The sequence below is a fragment of the Oryx dammah genome, unplaced genomic scaffold (assembly GCF_014754425.2).
Source record: "Oryx dammah isolate SB20612 unplaced genomic scaffold, SCBI_Odam_1.1 HiC_scaffold_2, whole genome shotgun sequence".
NCBI lineage: Eukaryota > Metazoa > Chordata > Mammalia > Artiodactyla > Bovidae > Oryx > Oryx dammah.
The window spans coordinates 185,152,354-185,173,971 of NW_024070186.1; the positions used below are offsets into that span (position 1 = coordinate 185,152,354).

Genomic DNA, 21,618 nt, shown 5'->3' on the forward strand with positions numbered 1-21,618 from the left:
AATACCTTTGTCAAAGATAAGTGTTTCAGGGTAGAGTCATTCTGGTTCACGACTCTTGAATGACTTCACAGTGGCATCTCCTAGGTTTGACCTACTTTAAGATACTTAGCAGCTTCTGCTGCCTTTGTCACATGATAAACCATCTTCGTACTCAAAACTTTCTAGTTCAATGGTGAATCACAGTGTTTTCCATTTTTATTAGCTATCTAGTGGATACAAAATAAAAATTTTAAGTTACGAATAAAATATAAACAATAAATTAAATTTGTTAAATAGCTGTGTGCTCATGACCCTTTTTAAGATAGGGAACATTCCCATTACCTTTGAATTGGCTTGTGCGCCCTTCCCCCAGTCCAGCATTTTAACACTTAGCCTGCAGGTTGTGCATCTTCTTCTTAATGATTGTTTAAAGTTTTTATTTAATTTTATTTTGGGTTGTTCTGGGTCTTCGTTGCTTTGTGCCAGCTTTCTCTAGTTGCAGTGAGCGGGGCTTACTCTTCATTGCAGTGCACAGGCTTCTCATTGCAGTGGTTTCTCTTGTTGTGGAGCATGGACTTCAGCAGTTGCAGCATGCAGACTTCAGTAGTTGAGCATCTCAGGCTTTAGAGCAAAGCCTCCGTAGTTGTGGCTTAGCTGCCACGTGGCATGTGGAATCTTCCCGGACGAGGGATCAAACCGGTGTCACCTGCATTGGCAGGCAGATTCTTACCACTGCGCCACCAGGGAAATCCTGTGTATCTTTTTCTCATGCTTTTTGTCAGAGTTCTACCAATTATGTATACATCTCTAAACAATGTGTCCATTATATTAGCACGTTTGGAAATTTTTTACAGTGGAATTATGCGTCAGTAAATCATTGTGTGACTTGCTCCCTGAGTTGAGCTTCTTTGCTGGGTCAGCAGTTTTCAATTATTTTTCACTGCTCTTTTGTATTGTATTTGATTATATATGAGTATACCTAAGGTTTACAGGCTTGCATTTGACTGTATGAGCATTTGTTTCTCCCTTCCCCTTAATTCTTAGTGATTACAAATACTGGTCTGGGGCGGGGCGGTGGGAGGGAGACTCAAGAGGGAAGGGATATATGTATGCATACATATGCCTAATTCACTGTAAAGCAATTATAGCTCAACAACAACGAACACAAAAAACGAACAAAAAAATAGTGGTGCTATAAACATTACTAGGTCAATTTGTGCAGACGTGCAAGTGTTTCTCCAAGGTAACATTCTCCGGAGATAATGTATGCCTTCAAGTTTACTGGACAATGCCAATCATTTCACAATTTTGATTGCAGCCAGGGATACTTTTATCAGCAGAGATTAATCCTGGAGCAGAGAGACAGACACACACGCACACCCGCACACCATTTACACGCATGCACACACTTTACACACACACCCATCAAACACTAAGCATCATATACATGCACCGCCTGCAGCCTCGTACAAAAAGCACACGGACACACAGAGACCCACAAACATGCAGGCACCACAAACACGCCTCACTCATGCATACTCCGCGCAACCGCTCTCACTACACACCACTCTTACGCAGAACTCGCAAAAGGACGTCCCGCACTCCACGCTGGCACGCACGCAGCCCACGTACTCTCGTGCGAGCCCCCCACGTGACCCAGCCAGGAGGCGTGGCCTCCGCCTCCAGCGACCGAGGAGTCTTGTCCCCGCCACGCCGCCGTCGGACGCCAGGTGTCGGAGGTCAAGGCGGCGTTGGCTGTGGCGTTTTTTTCTACCCGGAAACCACGGAAGCCGGACCTGGTGACGAGACCGTGTCGCGGCGGCGGGAGCCCGACTGGCCTCTGGTTCTCGCGTCGGCCCCGCGGAGCCGGACGCTGCCCCCGGCGCGGCGGGGAGAATGGTGCCGAGCGGCCCCGGGCCGGCCGCGCGCCGCCGCTAGTGAGCTCCGAGCGGCCGCGGGCGTCCGGCGAGCAGCTGGCCCGGCCGGGCCCGGGGCGCGCCGCTGCCCACCGGGGCGGGGTGAGCCAGGGCGGGCGGGGGTCAGGGCTCGGCCGGGGCTGACGAGGGCCGGGAGGGGGTGAACCGGCTGGGTTTCGCCCTCACGTCTCGGGCTGCATCCCCGCTCCAGCTGCCGATGGGGGTTGGTCCTGGTCCGGCCTAGGCTGGTGGCCTCGGCCTGGGTCGCCCGCCACCGGGTTTGTCCACTCGCGTCCCCGGAGTCAGCGTTCCCTGGAGGCCCTCGAGATGGCAGGACTTCCCACGTCTGGAGCCGAGGCCTGGATAATTTGGATTTGGCACGGGGAACGTGTTGGTAGTTTGCCTTTGTTGACTTTGGGTCGCGTTTGCGGTATTCCGTTTGCGAAGGATACACATTTCAAGATGGGAGGGAGAGACTTGTCTATGTGTAGACACTTGAAGTGAACTAGTGGTATTTTTTTGTGTGTCAAGCTTGGTAACTATCCAGAGCGGGGGTGGATTATCATCCTCATTCATATTTTAATAAACTAAATTGAGTGGCTTCAAGGTAATCTAGAGGCCGGTAATTTTAGTTCCCTTGATAGGCACCCTCTGGAATAAGACTAGGCCTGTTGTGCTGCTTTCAACCGTGTAAACACCATAATCGGTGGACAGCTGGTGAGGGGGCCTTTGTTGAAGAATCCGGTGTCTGTAGTTTAGTTCTTAGCCGATGACAGCCTTGGCTGAGTGTTGAATGATGAGCTGCTTTGCGGTCTGCCTGAAACCAGGAAAGCTTGCGTGGTTGCTGAATTGCTACTTTCCCGCCTCAAAGATGAGCCCTCCCCGGGAGGTTGTGGGAGGCACGACCCCAGGGTTGGTGACGACTTTGTCCCTGTAGCACTCTTTTTGGTGAGCTTGGAGTCTGAGCTTTTTGTATCCCATGTGTAGATAGTTCTCTGTTAAGGCTTGAATGATAAAAGCACCTTCCTGCTCCCTCACTGCATCTAAGAAGTCTCAAAGGAAACAGACCTGTCGTGCAGCTGAGATTCACTTTATGATTCCAAGCCTGTTTACTCTGGGAGTAAGGAGGCAGTGTGTTGACTTCCTAGTAAAGGCTGGGGAAGAATTTCTGTGGCCTAATTGAGATGGACTGGAATCAGGGCTGCGGAGGGCGTCTGGGTTCTAGGATCACAAATGCTGATGGAGCGCACCTGCTCTGTTGGACCGGGAGCTGCAGCTGCTGCAGGGAAGTGAGACAGACCTAAGTGCAAATATAGTTTTTGCTGGCAAGGGACTTAAGTAGAGAAGGGGATGGGGGATAAAACGTGGTGGGACTCAATTGCCATATAGAGATACCAGCTATTAGAGATTTCCTTCTGATTAGAATCAGAAAACTTTCCTAAAGGAAGTGACTTTTAAAAAAAACTTGTTAATTTTTTTGTTGTGGTACAGCCCATTAACAAACTATGTTTCGATAGTCTGAGAGGAACAGTGAAGGGGCCCAGGCATACATATACATGTATCCTTTCTCCCTCTAGCTCCTGTCCCATCCTGGCTGCCACATAACCTTGAAGGAAGTGACTTTTGAGGTGGACCTTGAAGGATGGGGAGGGTTTGGGTCATTCTAGGTTTGCTGGGAAATGAAAAAGCTTGGGCCTTTGGTGGAAGGGCACCCGGTCCAGGTGGCTAGGCAGTAGGTGTCTGGAAGTATTCTCAGAGACAGCTGGTTAAGGGTTGAATGCTTTTCTGCTTCAGAAAAACACAGGCTACCGAGTCTGACTTCTGGTGGTTTTTTGGGTTACAGAGAATTGTTTGCATTTGATGTATGTGTCTTGTTTTGTTAAACAGCCAATGACACGAAGCAGAGCTTAACTCATTTTAAAGACAATGAAAAAAGATGCTGATTGTAATTCCTGTCTGATATTAACAATCAGGAAGTTAAATTTGCTGTCCTCTAGTGGTTTATGTGCCTGTGTTTAGTTTGCCGGAGCACAGATCGAGTAACATCTCTGCCATTCTGGCTGCAGCTGAGTGATAAATGGCGGACTTTTAGCCATCACCTGAGTGTTTTTAACGACACTTCGTTCACTTCACAGAGATGCTGTTTGTTTCTGTTACCCAGTTGTTGAAGAACTGTTGAGGCTGTTCAAACAGGACACCCTGGAATGTTAGGATTAGTCTTAGGACCTCGCAGGACACCCTGGAATGTTAGGATTAGTCTTAGGACCTCGCTGGCTTCCGCGGTAGCTTTCCTTTAAACATAGAGGGACCAGCTTAGCTTTTTCCTCCTCTTTGACTCTTCTCCCCTCTCTCCCCACTGCTCTGTCTCCTCCTCGTTCCAGTCAAGTGTCTGGAAAAGAGTGGTCCTGACAGGGATGGCAGAGCTATGGCATGTCTTTGTCATTGTTAACCTGCTACAGAGTGATACTGACTTGTGAGAGGGCTTTAGAGTTTTTTAAGAAAAGTTAAAAAAATTTTTTTCACTGAGACATTCCAATTAAAATGAAAAAAAGGTAGTGAAGGAAAGATGATAAGAGTTTTTAGCATATTAAATTTCCATTTAGGATTTGTTTGGCAAATGTAGAAATCCTTAAATTATCTTTTCCATACCAGAGGTATGCCACTCTTTCTGTGTATAATTATAAACCTGGGGACTGTAGAGCAATGTCTGTTGGTGATCGTTTGCAGAGTACTGTCATTTGCTATTTTGTGCTATTTGTTTTAAAATGCTGTTTTCAGAACATATCCCAGTCTTTACACTGTGTTCAGATGTTATGATTCCATGTTGAGTTCATTTAATCTTGTCATCATTCATGATTTGTTTTCTTAAGTATCTGTTAATTAAACCCCAAATCATTACATCTCAATCCAAAGATACTTTCAGTTTGGTTTTTAAGTAGGTCAGCAGTTAAAAAAACTAAGAACAAAGAGATGAGTTATTTTCAATTTTGGGACTAAGATGAATTTATTTGTTAAAAAGAGGGATCATGTTGGAAATTACCATGATTTTATGTCTTGATTTTGAAAACGGAGCAATGCATTAAGTAGTTACCAGTAAGTGGAAATACAGCCAAAGTCTGAATTTTGGAAAATAAGTCATGAGATTATATCAGCCCACATTGTGTTCCTTTTGTCTCTATTTGAGTACTGTTATTGCCTAAAATGCACATTTAGCAACTGAAACTTTATGCTTTCTGTTATTTCCGTTTTGGTCATTTAAACTTGTTGGGTGAAACAAGTTTTTGAGTCTCTTCTGCATTGTAAGTTGTATTCAATTAAGAAACAATAAACTATTGGCAGGGGATTCCACTCATCTGTGCTTTTATACCCTGGTGAAAGTGCTGAAGTGGGAGTTGCCTTGCTAAAGAGATGGGAAATAAGGTAACCGTTTTAAACTTCAGAAAAAATCAATCTTAATTGTGCTCATGTTGAAGTCAGCTAAAATACACTATCCGTGGTATGTGCATTTTTTTTTTCCCCCTTATCAGGCATTTGACTTGAAACCTACTTATCAATCCTGGTATTGTGATTGGTGGCACAGGTTTTGAGGTCAGGTGAATTAAGTCAGAATCTTAATTGAGTACTTCCTGTGACTTTTTGTAATATAACCTTGTATAAGTTAACCCCTTTTGATTTCAGTTTCCTCTTGGGTAAAATGAGGATAGGCGTATTTACTTAGCAGTGTTGTGAGGATTAGAAATATGTATGTAAAGCACTTGTCACGGAGCCTGGCCCCAGCACATTTTAAATGGTGGCTATTAAAAATGACCCTTAACCCCTAAAGAGAGGTTTCTACTTATATCACCGTTGATGTCTTAATTGCAAAGCTGTATGACTGCTACTCAGTGTGTATCTCATTTGATGGGGTGGACTCTGTATTCAAACCCGTAACATCTCCTGGGAGGCAGTGGAGCACTTGGTTGATGTCCAGGCCCTGGAGTCTGACTGGACTTGAATCCAGGTTCATTTAGGACTTCGAGCAGCTTAGCCAACTTCCTTATGCCTGAATTTCCTCATCTGTAAAGTACAGGTGTCATGAGGATAAAATGTGTGCAAAACTCTCAGAACATCGTGCTTCACTCATCAAAGTGGGTGGTAAAGTTAGACGTTACTGTTGAGCACCTTCCCAGCTCCAGGCCCTGCCCGAGGGAGGAGGTGTGCAGAGACGGCGTTACAGAAATGAGAGCCCACAGGCGCAGGATGCGTTTGGCTTTCAGTTGGGCTGAAGGAGGCAGTGGGGCTGGAGAAAAGCCACTGCTGAGAGACGGTGCAGCCGTGGGGGCAGCGGGGCTGGTGACTGGTAACTGCCGGGGTGTCATGGCTGGCAGGGCCCCCTGGGTAGAGAGCTGGCTTTCTTTACGAGGAGGAGCTGATGTGGAGGCTTTGGATAGGCTTTGACCTGGATGGGTGGTTTGAGGTGCCTGTGGGTCCTCTCTGTGGAATGTTCCAGTAGATGGATGTTTCCATCTGGAGAGAGGAAGTAGGTGAAATTGACAGGAAGCTGTGAATGAGTGTGTCCACCTTGAGCAGAGGCCCAGCTGGAGCCCAGGGAGAAGCCCCAAGTTTTGAAGAAGAGTGAGAAGGAAGAGCAGCCAGGAGAGGGAGGTCCTGGCAGCTGGAAGGTGGGGTCGCCCTTGGTGTCCATTGCCACCGGGAGATAATAAGGACCGAGACCCAGACCTCAGCTTCAGTGTCGAGACCTTTGTGGAGACCTTGACATTTTTCTTAGACTTTGTTGCCCTGCATTTGCTTCTCTGCGGGTCTTTTCCATCTGTATTCACTTTTTTTTGTGGGGGAAGGAGGTGATTTCTCAGTGCTGGAGAGCTGGGTGTTGAGATTGCCCAGAGTTTCTGTGAGACGAGCCCGTGTCCTCATCTCTGCTGAGTCTTGGGGGAGTCTTGGATAATCCGGCATTGCATCCATTAATGTTCTTTATTAGCCTTAGGGTTTATAGCAACCAGCCTTAAAGCCCTTTGGCTATCTTAAACATCACAGGATATTTGAGAAGGCTGCTTTAATTTTTGCACTCAGAATGAGCCTCTCCCACATCAAGGTGACCACCTGGCCTTTTCTCTTAGCATAAGGCCCACATATTTCCCGCAGTGGACACAGTAGAACAAGCTCGCCTCCCTCCCCCTCCCCTGCACAGTCCCCCTGTGGGCTCTTCCACCACTTCCCTGACTCCTAGTCTCCTCAGAACTTTGAAAAGGGTGTGACTTTATAAGAGTTTTAAGGAATTTCTTATTTAGCCTAAGGTCAAAAATTCAGTTTAATAAAATGGTGGTTTTGTTGTTCATGTGAAGTGAACTTTTTGATCTGGGTCACAAGTAGTGGTTTAGTGTAACTTAAAATAAGTCAGGAACTGTTTAGGAAATATCATCTGGGAGTGTGGAATCCCCATCCTGTGCAGAGATTCTAGTTTTAAACTGGAACAAGTCGCCACGTGGTGTACTTTAAAGTATGTGGGCTGTGGAGAGGGGCAGAGAGATGCACAGAGGACTTGCGTATCAGCATGATGAGTGTTAATTTACTTCCTTTCCAATAAAATACCATAATTGCTAACTTATCTATTTCTGCCTTCACCGTTCCCTCGGGAGGCCTTCCTCTTTCACGGGCTCGCTCTCTGCCTGTGGATGTGTTGGTTTCCTCACTTCTCGTGACCCCCACGGCCCTTCCTCCCTCTCATTGAACCAGTGGGGTCCCCCTGTTATCATTTCTTTACGGTCTGATTCCCCCCAACCAGAGTGAGGTTTCAGGGATCCCCAGTGATCTCTCCAGGTGGAGGATTGTGTTTATGCAAGCTCAAGTTCACCTGAGTACTTTTTAAAACACCAGGAAGCTCAGAGACCCTTTCTTTTGTTACTGCTAATGCTGGGTCACTTCTCAGCAATATTTGGCTGATACTTCCTCCTTCTTAACACTCTTCTCCTATGCCTTGTAGGACCTTTCACCATCCTGGGCACCCGTTTAGCTCAAGGTCACCCCATCCCAACCCCAGGCTCTCCCAGCCTCTGCCCTAATGGAAGAGCCCACGCTTGTCTGGGGAAGCTCTCTGCACCACCTGCCCTAGGAGCACGCAGTACCGGTTGTCTGGAGGAGTCTAGTCAATGTTCTGATTTTATTTTTGGTTTCTCATAAATCCAAACACAGATCGCCACAAGTTGAGCTTTGCTTTTTTTTTAGCACAAGGACATATTAAACAACTGTCCTGTTTTCTGTTTTGTGTTTGTTTTTTTTTTCCTCTCGGTGGGTTTAACAAATTTTCTTTCTTGTTTATTGCCTTTATTAATGAAGAGAGTGAATGGAATTAAGGTTTAATGAAATTTTATTTGGACCAGGAGACCAGCAGGGTCAATTGACAGTCATTTATAAATTTTAGTTAGAAATTATTATAAAAGAAGTACATTCTCGTGATGGAAATGTTAAAGAAAGACATATAATCTCACCACCTAAAAGTAACCACCCTTGTTTATATTTGAGGATGTGTTATGTGTTTTTTTTTCCCATATTGGTGCTTGTGTAGCTCTCATACTTTAAAAACCTGAAATAACCGCATTTTGTGTGTTTTAGATCTGTGTTAATGGCTACATAGTTTTCCTACTGGGGCTGTGTTATACTTTAACCATTTCCCTGCTATTGTTAGATATCTGGTTTTCCAGTTCTTAACATTTTATATACTCCTGAGAAGACTGTCATAGTAGTTAAGTCTTTGTTTTCAGCAGGGAGGGTTTTCTCAGGTTAACTTGTTAGAGGCAGAATCACAGAAGTAAGAGTGTGCTGAGCTTTAGTGCTGTTGGCATGCATGGCCAGGCTGGTCTCCAGAAAGCTTGTAGCAGCCTCTTCTCTCCCCTTTTTGAGGCTCTCCTAACTTGTGGCTTGCTGGAGTTAACCCTAGGATAATCTCAGCATTGCCTCTTACGGAGTCGATGGACTTGAGCTGTGTGTGCTCACACTTGGGAAGTTGGGAAGTGTAGGAGAGAGGTCAGCTGGTGTGCTTTCTCCTCCCCTTAGAGCTTACCTTATTTTTAATTAGAAGTGAGACATTTACTGTTGAGAGGATGACGGAAATTTTCTTGTAATTTTTTGCAGGGGAAATAAATTTGTTTAGCTCTTGTTAATTCATCTTTGAAAACACTTGTGAATGGTGGAAAGGAATTTTAACTTTATGAAGTATTTGGACTTTTAATAATTTCACTTAAAAAACCACAAAAATGCTTTTACTTTTTAAGTGAGTCCAATAGGCCTCCTCTGGAACTTGCTCTAATTAAATTGGTGTATGTCAACATTGCTTGCTAATTTGTGGTTATTTATGTTGAGATATATATATACATGTTTATATGTATATGTGTGTTTATTTATATTCTAGAGTGATATGGTTTTAATGATAGCTTTATCTAGAAGGGAATTCAGATTTTTTTGTTTTTCTAAATATTTCATTATTGTAGTTCCAGGTGGTGAATAGTTTCTAATTAATTTATATGCAATTCAGATTTCATTGTTTTCTTAATAAATGGAGCTCTAATGTACTGTTGACATTTTTGTTTCTGAAACCTACTAGTATTTTAGTTTTTAATTGAAGTATAGATGATTTACAATATTAGTTTCAGGTGTACAACATAATGATTTAATACTTTTATAGATTACCCTCTCTTTAGAATAAAGTCTTATAAAATATTGGTTGTACCCCCTGCACTGTTCATTACACCTTTGTAGCTTATTCATAGATGGTGATTTGCCTCAGAGGTTAACGCGTCTGCCTCCAATGCGGGAGACCCGGGTTCGATCCCTGGGTTGGGAAGATCCCCTGGAGAAGGAAATGGCAATCCACTCCAGTATTCTTGCCTGGAGAATCCCATGGATGGAGAAGCCTAGTAGGTTACAGTCCACGGGGTCGCAAAGAGTCGGACACGACTGAGCGACTTCACCTTCACCTAACCCTCTACTGCTATTTTGCTCCTCTCCCCTTCTCTCTTCCCACTGGTAACCACTAGTTTGGTGTATCTGTGAGTCTGTTTCAGTTTTGTTATATTAATTTGTTTGTTTCATTTTTTAGATTGTACCTATAAGTGATAAAATACAGTATTTGTCTTTCTCTGACTTATTTCACTAAATATAAGACCCTCCAGGTCCATCTGTGTTGTTGCGAGTGTCAAGATTCATTCTTTTTCGTGGCTTAGTAATAATCCATTATATGTAGATGGAATATCATCTTTGGTTTGTCCATCTGTTGATGGACACTGAGAACATAGGTTGCTTCCATGTCCTGGCTATTGTAAATAGTGCTGCTGTGAACATTGGGGTGCGTGTATCTTTTTTAATTATTAGTTTAGTTTTTTTTGGATATATACCCAGGAATGGAATTGGTGGATCATATTGGTAGTTCTATTTTTAGTTTTTTGAGGAAATTCTGTACTGTTTTCCATAACGACTGCATCAATTTACATTCCCACCAACAGTTTACTAGAGTTCCCTTTTCTCTACATCCTTGCCAACATTTGTTGTTTGAAGCCTATTTAATGAATAGAGAGTTCTATTGCTCAGCATCCTTGACAGTATTTGGTATTGTCAGTGTTCTGAGTTTTGGCCTTACTAGTAAATGTGTGCTGGTACCTTGTTTTAATTTGCATTTCCTGATGATATATGATGTGAGAGCATCTTTTCATATGCTTCTTTGCCATCTGAAAAATCTTTATTGAAACATCTGTTAAGCACTTTGGCTAATTTTTAAATTGTGTTGTTTATTTTCTTGTTGTTGACCTTTAATAGTTCTTTGTACGTTTTGGAGAACAGTCCTTTATCAGATGTCTTCTGCAAATATTTTATCCCAATCTGTGCTTGTCTTCTCATTCTCTTGACAGTGTCTTTTGTAGAGCAGAAGTCTTTCATTTTAATGAAGTCTAGCTTACCACTTCCTTTTTTCATGAATGGTGCTTTTGATATCCTTATCTAAAAAGTCATCACCAAACTCAGGGTTTTCCCCAGTGTACCTCCTAGAAGTTTTGTAGTTTCGCATTTACTGTCGGGTCTGTGATCCATTTTGAGTTCGCTTTTGTTGAGAGTGTAAGGTCTGTGCCTAGATTCATCTTTTTTGGTGTGCATATGTCCAGTTGTTCCAGCAGTATTTGTTGAAAGACTTGTCTGCATCATTGTATTGACTTTGGTCCTTTGTCAAAGATCAGCTGACTGTGTTTATGTTGGTCTGTTTCTGAGTTCTCCGTTCTGTTTCATTGATCCAGTTGTTTTGCCAGTTCCACACTGTCTTGATTACATAGCTTTATAGAAAGTCTTGAAGTCAAGTAGAGTCAGCCCTCCCACTTTGTTCTTCTCCTTCAATATTAACTGTTTTGGTTTTTTACCTCTCCATATAAACTGTAGAGGAAGTTTGTTGATACCCACAAAATAGTTTGCTGGGATTTTGATTGGGATTGTGTTGAATCTGTAGGTCGAGTTGCGAGGAACTGACATCGTGACATACTGAGTCGTTGTATTGATGAACATGGAATATCTCTCCATTTATTTAGCTCTTTGATTTTGTTCCTGAGAGTTTTGAAGTTTTCCTTGTATAGGCCTTGTGCATATTTGTTCGGTTTATACTTAGTATGTGGCCAGGGGAGCGCTAATGTGAATGATACTGTGGTTTTTAATTTCAAACTCAACTTGTTCCTTGTTGGAACATAGAAGAGCGACTGGCTTTTGTACATCAGCCTTGTATTCTGCAATCTTACTGAAATTACTAATTTATTTTTCAGTGTAAGTCTGGATTCATTTAATAAACTTATATTTTAAAATTACCTACTTTGTGTTTAGATATTGATAAAGTAGAGACAATAAGATGTGTCTTCCAGTGAGAGGCTTACAGCTTGGTTGGGGTAGACATGTACGCAGGCAGCTGCAGTGAGGTATTTCATTCTGAGTGAGAAAGTTTTGGCGTATAGTGGGGACAAAAAGGTGAAAGTCACTTCTCCCTGAGGGACTGCTAGGGGTGGGAAATGTTTCATAGGATGAGGTAACCCCTTCAGGGACTTGAAAGAGGGGAGTTGAAGTAGTGAGAAATGGTGTATGACGGTCAGGAGGACCTCTGGACTCAGAGGCCTGCAACTGTAGTATTGTCTAACGTGTTCTAGGAATTGTAGGCAATGGCACCTCACTCCAGTGCTCCCGCCTGGCAAATCCCATGAATGGAGGAGCCTGGTGGGCTGCAGTCCATGGGGTCGCTAAGAGTCGGACACGACTGAGCGACTTCACTTTCACTTTTCACTTTCATGCATTGGAGAAGGAAATGGCAACCCACTCCAGTGTTCGTGCCTGGAGAATCCCAGGGACAGGGGAGCCTCGTGGGCTGCCGTCTGTGGGGTTGCACAGAGTTGGACACGACTGAAGCGACTTAGCAGCAGCAGCAGTCAAACCATTAAGAAGCAGACAAGACGTAGTTTATGGTGATTATAAGGAACTTGGACTTTATTCCTAGGTCATTTGGAGCTCTGAGATAGTAAAGCAGTGACAAGATTAGATTTGCATTTGAAAAAAGCCACTGACAGGAAGGTGAATTATTTGACCCATTGCAGGAAGATTCAGTTGAGACTCTTAGCAATAGCTGCAAGTGAAGATGATAAGGGCCTGAACTGAGGGGAGTATCAGAGGAGTATGGAAAAGAAGAGTCAGAAGTAAGAGATGTTGAAGAAATAGAATCTTCTTTTTTTTTTAATATTTATTTATTTTGGGCTGTGCTGGGTCTTCATTGTTTCCTGCTGGCATTCTCTGCCGTGCACTGCAGCGGCTGCCCTCTCATCGCGGGCTACTTCTCATTGCAGGGGCTTCTCTTGTTGCGGAGCACAGGCGCTAGGGTCACGGGCTTTAGCAGTTGTGGCGCACGGGCTTAGTTGCCCCACAGCATGTGGGGTCTTCCCGGACCAAGGATCAGACTCGTGTCCCTTGCATTGCAAGGTGGATTCTTAACCACTGGGCCGCCAGGGAAGCCAAGAAATAGAGTCTGTAGCGCTTAGTAGTTGCTTGGGTATGGGGCAGCAGTAGTCTAGGATGTTCTCCAAAGGTCTAGGTTGAGATGGGACTACAAGAGGAAGGGTCAGATTGGGCAGGAACTCAGGTTAGTTCAGTTTTCAACATGTTGTAGAATGTATTAAGTACAGGGATAGTCAGTGGGCACTTAGATATAGAGGTCTTGGGGCTGTGGGACATGTAGAGGACTGATGCAGTGTCAGCCTCCATCATCTTAAGAAGATGGGGCAGAGCAGGTAGATCTGAGATAACATTTTGGGAAGAAAATCCACAAGATTCGGTGATGGATTAGATTGATGATAGTGGTGAGGGAAAGTCATACAGGTAAATGAGTATGTTGAGGAAAGTTTACATTTTGAAATGGTTCCACTAAAAAAGAATACAAAAATCTGAGATAAGATTCCAGCTGCAGAGGTTAGAAAAACCAAGCTGAGCTAACCCAAAGAAGGCCAGTGCAGAAAAATATTTTTTTTTTAATGTAGAAAGTACTAAAAAAGAAAAGAAATTATCTAGATGTAATCTGTAAACCCAAATACTGCTTTTCTTGAAAACACAAATACAGTACAGCTCTGGTAAGGCTGATTAAAAGGAAAGAGAAGAAAACAAACATGTCACAATTGTAATGAAAAAGAACAGGACTACAAGTAAAAATTGAACAAATCACCAGATAATACTGGCTTCCCTGGTGGCTCAGACAGAACAGAATCTCCTGCATTGCAGGAGACTTGGATCAGAAAGATCCACCGGAGAAGGGAATGGCTACCCACTCCAGTATTCTTGCCTGGAGAATGCCATGGACAGAGGAGCCTGGCATGACTGAAGAATCAGACATGACTGAGCAACTAATGCTTTCACTTTCACAATTAAAAATTGGACAAATCACAAGATAATACTGTGCCAGAAATGTTAAAAACCAATATAACATGGGCAATTTCCTAGAATAATATGTCTTATCAAAATTACTAGAAATAGAAGACAAAGATTTTTTTAAAACTTATTTATTTACTTTTGGCTGTGCTGGGTCTCTGTTGCTACAGGCGGGCCTTCTGTAATTGCAGTGAGCAGAGGCTACTCTAGTTTTGCTGCGAGGCCTTCTTGTTCAGAACAGGGGCTCTGGGGTGTGAGGGCTTCAGCAGTTGCAGCGCAGGGCTCAAATAGCTGCGGCACATGGGTTTAGTTGTCCCAAGGCGTGTGGAATCTTCCCAGACAAGGGATCGAACCTGCGTCCCCTTCATTAACAGGCAGATTCCAACCACTGGACTACCAGGGAAGTCCAACTTATTTTTAAAGCATGAATAAGTAGTTAGGACAGCCCGTCAAAATATAAAACTAAAAAAACTTGAGTCCAGGTGTTTTTTTGGTCAAGGTCTATCAAACTTTGGGGCTTCCCTTGTGGCTCAGAGAATGCGCCTGCAAGACGGGAGACCTGGGTTTGATCCGTGGGTTGGGAAGATCCCCTGGGGAAGGGAAAGGCTCCTCACTCCAGTATTCTGACCTAAAGAATAGGGCTGTATAATCCATGGGGTTGCAAAGAGTTGGACATGACTGAGTGATGTCCAACTGATTTTCACTCTATCAAGCTTCCCAGAGAAAGAAGCAAATATCTTATATATGTTGTTCTAGAAAATAAATGAGTGAACACAGTCAGTTAATCCTATGATATTAGAATGACCTAACCATGCTAGTCAGCGAGTATATATAGCTAAGGAGAGAATGATTTTGGCTTATCATTTTTTTTATCTCACTTGTGAATAGATGTGGAAATTCAGAGAAAAATTTAGGATACATAAATCAGCAATATAGTTTTAAAAGATCATGATTATATTATTCAAGAAATGCAAATAAATCGTTGTGAAAAAAAATCAATGAGCATAGTTCATGTTAACAGATTAAAGGAGAAAAATTGATTGTTCAGAGGTTGCAGATAAAGCATTCATTAAAATGTAACAGTTATAATGAAATTCTCTTTGCAAACTTGAAATAGAGGGTACTTCCTTAACCTGATGAGGAATTTCTGTGAGAAATCTTTAACATATACCATATTTATTAGTGAAGAGTTAGAAGCATTTCCTTTAAAGTCAGGAATGAGGCAAGGATTCCTATTATTGCTGCTTCTCTTCATTTCACTGAAGGTTCTAGTCAAAGTAGTAAGAGGAAAAAAGATGAAACAAGGGTTGGAAAGAAACACTGTTACTGCTTGTGGAGTTACTGTCAAGAGAAGCTACAGTCTAATTCATATTTGAAAGATTGTAGCAAAGTGTCTGAAATTGAGATCAATATACAAAAGTCTATTGCTGCTTGTCTAAACTAATAACAATGGAAAACGTAATTTTTAGAAGATACTGTCAATGGTAGCTGTATAAATGATCTTTGAATCAATCCAACAAGATGATTAAGAGAAAATTAAAAAAAAAAAAACTGTTGAAAAAAAAAGTGGACCCAAATAGACGTTTACTGCTAGAGGATATGAGGTTTCTTTAGAAAATGATGAAAATGTTTGAAAATTGATTATGGTGATGGTTTTCCAATCTATGAATTGAATTTATACTTTAAATGAGTGGATTACATGGTGTGCGAATTTTATCTTAAAGCCATTAAAAAGTTAACCTGTCATAGGGCCAAAAATACCATAAACCATATTTAAGAAAAACCCAGATTTGGAGTAGTTATATATAATGTTTAGAAAAAATTGGAAACAAGGTCCAGTGTCTAAAATATCCGAAAACAAAAAACTTTTGAATGTTAATAAGACATAGACAAACATCCTACTGGTGAATGGCCAAAGATTCAGGCAGTTCACCTAGGAAGAATCTATATGGCTGATAAAGAAGTAAAAAGATACTCTTTTCAGGGAGATGTAATTTAAAATAATGGTGAGATACAATTTCACATAGAATATCAAATGTTGGCATGAATGTTGGGAAATGGAGCGAGTGCTTTCCTTGCAGGCAGGGGGCTGGGGTGAGGAGTATAAACTGGGACAACTTCCTCGGAGAGTCTGACAGTCAGGTTGCAGATGGGCCTACTGGTGACCTCTTTGTGTTAGAACCACTCTTGTGCCTGCTGAGGTGTCCTTTGGAGTGACACAGTGGGAAGAACCCGAGATAACTCAACTATTACAGTTGCATCGTGTACAGCAGGTAAAACCAGTGGACTGGGTCAACAGATTATGTCTCAAAAACAGAAGGTTGAGTCCAAGCCTTGTGAAAACAGGTACACAGCCTGGCTTGTTGCAAGTGGTTGCTCTTTGTTCTTAGGTGCTGTTGATGCATCTTTTTCTCTCTGAACTTTAAAAGCTGGCACATATTTAAAAAATAGTTTTTAGTATTGTAGCCTGATCATACATACAAGAACTTAGTATGTGCTTCTGCAGTTATTGGGGCCAGGAGCCGGGGCTGTAGCAGTGAACAAGATGGGCAGCGTCTCTGCTCTCATGGAGTCACGAAAGAGGGATGATAGGACTGTAAACAAGTAGAAATTTAACTGAACGGTGTGAAAGAAATTGAGGCAGGGTTCTGGGAGATCGGGGGTGGAGGGTAGTCATGGAGGGCCTCTCTGAGGAGCTGACTACTGAGCAGAGACCTGCTTTTGAAGAAGAGCAAGGATGTGGAAATTTAAGGGGGAAGGACTCTAGGCAGAGGTAAAAGCCTTCAGGTAGGACATGTTTAAAAATTCCAAGGATAAAATAGGAATAAGTTTAGCAAAAGGAGTGCAAACATGTGCTTTGAGAACTGCAAAATACTGAAATAAATGAAAGAGAACATAAATCAGTGGAGAGGCACCCCAGGTTCGGGGACTGGAAGACAAATACCATTAAAGACTGATCTGCAGGTTCAGGGCCATCCCTGTCTAAGTCTCAGCTGACTTCCCTGTAGAGATTGAGAGCTGCTCCTGAGAAAGATGAGTGTGGCCAGCGCCCAGTGAATGGGGGAGGGAATGTTGGTGGAGATGGAGTTACTGAGGCTGGCGGGGCTTCTGGATCATGACATCCTGTGGGCCTTGACAGGAAGGCTCAGCTTTAAGCAGGGGAGTGATAAAATTCAGTATTTGTCTCGGCCAGGTGCTGGAAGGGGCAGGAGTGTGGTGGTGAACAGGATGGAACGTTGAATAAATAGAATTCCGCTCTTCGGTGGCAGGAAATGAGAGCACCCTCAGCTTGTTTTTGTACATGTTGGCATGTATTTGTGTCGTATCACTGACTGACTTACCTAATTTCTTAAGTAACGTGGAGGTAGCAAACGTTCCTTAAAGAATAATTAAGAAAATTCCAACCAAAAGAATGTCTGTCTTTCAAAATCCTACCATTTGGAAATAATGACAGTTAATATTTAGTGTTTGTTTCCCCCCCTTCTAGTCTTTTTGAATGGATTTATGATCAAACAGTTCTCAACTTCAATAACGCGTGATCTCCTCACCCGCCAACCCCATTAAAGAAACAAGGGAGTCATTTGTTTTCTTACGGCAAGTCTGTCAGTGATTCTGATGAATTCCTTTCAGGTGAAGCTGATCAGAATAATGTTCAGCATCAGCCCCCTGGAGAACCTGAAGCTGTACGTCAGCAGCCGGCCCCCCTTGGTGGTGTTCATGATCAGTGTCAGCGCCGTGGCGATAGCTTTCCTGACCTTGGGCTATTTCTTCAAAATCAAGGAGATCAAGTCACCAGAGATGGCAGAGGTACAGTGAATTCTCAGTTCTCCTCTCGGATGGGCTGGGCCTTTGTAGGGTGGGGAAACACCTTTTGGCTCTCCACATGCCTTTCTTTGGTTTGTGACTTATTTATCCCAGTGAGAAGGAGTCGTATTTATTGAGAATTTTTGGTCTTCCATCTTGCAGTGACTCACTTTGGTAGGAAATAACCTAGTCAGATAGTTATTGATTTAAATAATGCTACCAGCTTTAGTGAGACTGTGTCAGCAATGAAGCATGTATTTTATTTTTTTTATCTTTTTTAAAAAAATTATTTATTTTTTTAAATTTAAATTTATTTAATTGGAGGCTAATTATGATATTGTATTAGTTTTGCTATACATCAACATGAATCCGCCACGAGTGAACACGTGTTCCCCATCCTGAACCCCCCTCCCACCTCCCTCCCCGTACCATCCCCTGGGTCATCCCAGTGCACCAGCCCCAAGCATCCTATATCCTGCTGAAGCATGTATTTTAGAAAGTGCATTTGTAAAATGTCTGTGTCAAGTTCGAGAACTAACTTTTTGCTGTTCACATTAAATTAGCTAATTGCGATTTAAAAAAACCATAAGCATTTATTTTAAAACCATATATTGTCATGGAGTTTTATACTGTACTGAAAGCCTTTTAATTGGGAAGAAAGAATTGTAATATATTAGAAAGCAGGATTTTATTTCCAAATACATTTCTCTTCTCAGGGAAAACTCTAGTTATCTACAAACTTGCCTTATAGATTTGTTTTTTGGTCAGTTTAAATGAATAATTTGGGCATTGCTCTTTAATTGCTAATCTAGGTATAGAGTAGTTTTTGAACAGTCATAATACAGATTTTGTATGTTTTTGGAGATTCTGTAGGGGTCCAGCAGTTGACTCAGTGATTTGACTGCCAAGGGCCTGGGTTCAGTCTCTGGTCGGAGAACGAAGATCCCCAAGCCATGCAGCACAGAGCTCCCCGGCCCACCCCAGAAAGCGTGTTCTTGCGTATCAGGAAACAGTAGAGTTAGCAATCTTGTTTAATAGAGGTGAATGACAGTATACCTGTTAGTAAGTTTACATTATGCTGAACCACTGACATGGTGAATTTCCTGGTGGGTAAGTTTCCTTTGGGACAACTTAGTTTCCATCTTAATAGCTTCTGTGAGTGCCCCCTGCACTTTTTCTTCTTGGGTGTGTTCCTTGGTGGGGATGGGGGCGGGGCAGGATTGCGTTGCTGTCACAGTGTGTGCACCTCGTGATGGAGCAGAACTCTGCTCAGTGGTGGGGATGGCACTCGCTCCTGTGCCCTGCGCCGTTCTGGATTATAGATGATCTTGGCAAGAGGAACCACCTTCTCTGACACAGAGCAACAAGCTTGAGCTACTTCTCCCACTAACCCTTACCAAAGAATTTCTTACCAGGAGACGTACTGGCTGGCTTAATTCTCCCTTTTCTGACCCTGCCTGAGTCTTTAGGGCTGAAACTGAACATTCTAGCCGCAACCAAAGTTCTGCAGCATCCTGGCATTGCACTCCCTCCAAGCTCAAGTCCATGTTGAATGCTCAGCCAGGGCCAGAGGTTAAGATGTAGCCTGGATAATTAGCCCTTGATAAGCAGAATGGAGCCTGACCTTGGCCTTGGCCAACTGTTCAAAATGGACTCGAGCTCTGCAGGAAAGCAGAGCTGCAGGACGCTGCAGAACTTTATGATTTAATTTAGGGATTTTCAAATGAGGAGCCTGGGTATATAGGGAAAGTTTGTGACTGTGAATCAGAAAACTTAATTCTGATCTGGCTGCTCTTACCTCAGGCTGGAGTTGGAGAGTCCCCACTTTGCTCTGGGTCTCAGTTTGCTCATGTCTGGAATATGAAGGGGTGAGACTAGAATGTTCATTCTCAGCTCTAATGTTCTTGAATGGTCTGCTGGGTTTTCAGGTGTTAGGCAGAGTGTAATTTGAAATTGCTGGTTGCCCTCTTACTAATGCCCAGTTCGGATACACTGGGGCTGTAGAGGCAGACTTGGCCACTCAGGAATTACTTGGATGGCATCTTTAATTAATGTTAGAGTTCCTGGATGTGTCATTTGGTTTGTCTTGACATTTGGCAGCTTTCTGTAGATAATGTTACTTGGGAGAAAGGAGTGTGGAACAGCCTAGGTTGATTTGTTGTTGCCATTCTAGCCTGAGTTCATCTTTGAGTTTCTGCTCAAATGAAAAAACACCCTGTTGGATAATTTACTATGTTGGTATCGGTTTTAAAACTGTTTATAGTTTAAACCATGAGTACAGATATAAAGAGAAGCTTGAGAACATCTTTTCTCCTCCCTTTTGAAATTGTTTCTGTCGTAAAGTGGCACCCAGGGTCCATGACTAGGGGGAGAAAGTATTAACACCAGGGTGGGTATTTACTGTAGTTTCATGTTCTCCAGAGAGAGAGCTCGGTGTAGAAAAGTGATCTTATAAGAAAATATTTTAAGGCAGCCTTAATTTTTAAAAATAGCTAATGGTACCCAGAGGGGTGGGGGGTGTGAGAGGGAGGTTTAGGGAGGAGGGGACGTGTATACTTACTACTCATTCACACTCTTGTATGACAGAAACCAGCACAGCGTGGCAAAGCAGTTATCCTCCAGTTAGAAATAAAATGGTAAAAATAGCTCGTTGTAACTGCTAAATGAGTTTAGATTAATACTTTGAATGTTTTACTACTTCTGTTCAAGCCGTCTTTTCAAATTTGATTCTGAGACTAGATGATTTTCTGTAAGTATAGTATCCTTTTTCCTCTTCACATATTTTCCTGAGTTGTTTCAACTCAGCTGATTTACTAGGTCATGCCAATGAGGAGTTCATGCTTTAGATTTTGAATGTGAGAGTGTTTGGAGTTCTCACAGTTAGGCCCGCACAGGAAGCTGCAGGCTGCGCTTGCACTGTCGCTCGGCAGCACTGGCTTGGACGCCACACCGCGGGCTGTGACTGTGCCACGGCGCCGGTGGCACTCAGACGTCTCACCCTTGCTTCTCTTTCGTTTTACCAAAGGACTGGAATACTTTTCTCCTGCGGTTTAATGACTTGGACTTGTGTGTCTCAGAGAATGAAACGTTAAAGCATCTCACAAATGACACTGCAGCTCTGGAAAGCACAGTGACCAGCGGCCAGGCCAGGACGTCCACGCAGTCCCCACAGCCCCTGGAGGATGCGGGCCCAGTGAACATCTCTGTAGCCATCACCCTTACCCTGGACCCGCTCAAACCCTTCGGCGGGTACTCGCGCAACGTCACCCATCTGTACTCCACCATCCTCGGGCATCAGATCGGCCTCTCGGGTACGTGAGTGGCAGCCAGCTCTCCAGGCTTTCTCTGGCCACAGCTGTTACCACACAGAGTATTGAGTGTCCAGTTTCCCTCCTCAGACTGCTGCTTAGTCTTTGTGTGTGTCCTCCCTTTTGTTGAGTTTGAACCAACAAAGTCAGGGAGGAAGCATTTCTACTACATCTCCACTTACTCGAGTGCTTGGTATGCAGTAGGTGCTCAATGAAAGCTTGCAAGTGGGAGACTGGGAAGAACCTATAAGGCCTATTTATGGTCTTAACATTTTTAAATACATTTTTTAATTTTATTTTTTAAATTTTATTGAAGTACAGTTGATTTACAGTGTCGTGTTTCTGCTGTACAGCAAGGTAACTCAGGTGTAGATATACACTTCAGCATATTCTTTTCCATTATGGTTTGTCACAGAATAGTGAATGTAGCTTCTTGTACTGTGCAGTAGGGCCTTGTTGTCTATCAATTCTGTCTAATAGTCTGCCGGAGGCGAGGGAAGGATTGGGAGTTTGGGATTAGCAGAGGCAAGCACAGGTCTGTTCTCTGCATCTGTGAGTCTGTTAAGCACAGATTGTTTAAAGTCTGGTTCATCATGTTGGAGTTTTCAGTACATACTGCAGATATTGCTGTTAGTCTTAAGTTTTTTTTTTTAATGCACTGGGCTAAATGCTAGGAATTAGAAAAAGTC

At 43.0% G+C, this 21,618-nt stretch overlaps 1 protein-coding gene across 3 annotated transcripts in view; it reads left to right on the forward strand.

Annotated features, from left to right (window-relative positions):
- Positions 1–21,618, forward strand: part of TMEM248 (transmembrane protein 248) — a 43,242-nt gene that overhangs the window by 14,286 nt on the left and 7,338 nt on the right. Inside the window, exons 1-3 of one of the 3 annotated variants that reach the window (XM_040260609.1) lie at positions 1,736–1,997; positions 17,448–17,624; positions 20,647–20,932. In XM_040260609.1, the coding sequence (XP_040116543.1) occupies positions 17,466–17,624; positions 20,647–20,932 (445 nt within the window). In that variant the 5' untranslated portion in view covers positions 1,736–1,997; positions 17,448–17,465. Of the gene's footprint in view, positions 1–1,735; positions 1,998–16,797; positions 17,625–20,646; positions 20,933–21,618 lie in introns of those variants that run through there. The other 2 variants (XM_040260616.1, XM_040260601.1) reach the window with 2 other exon arrangements.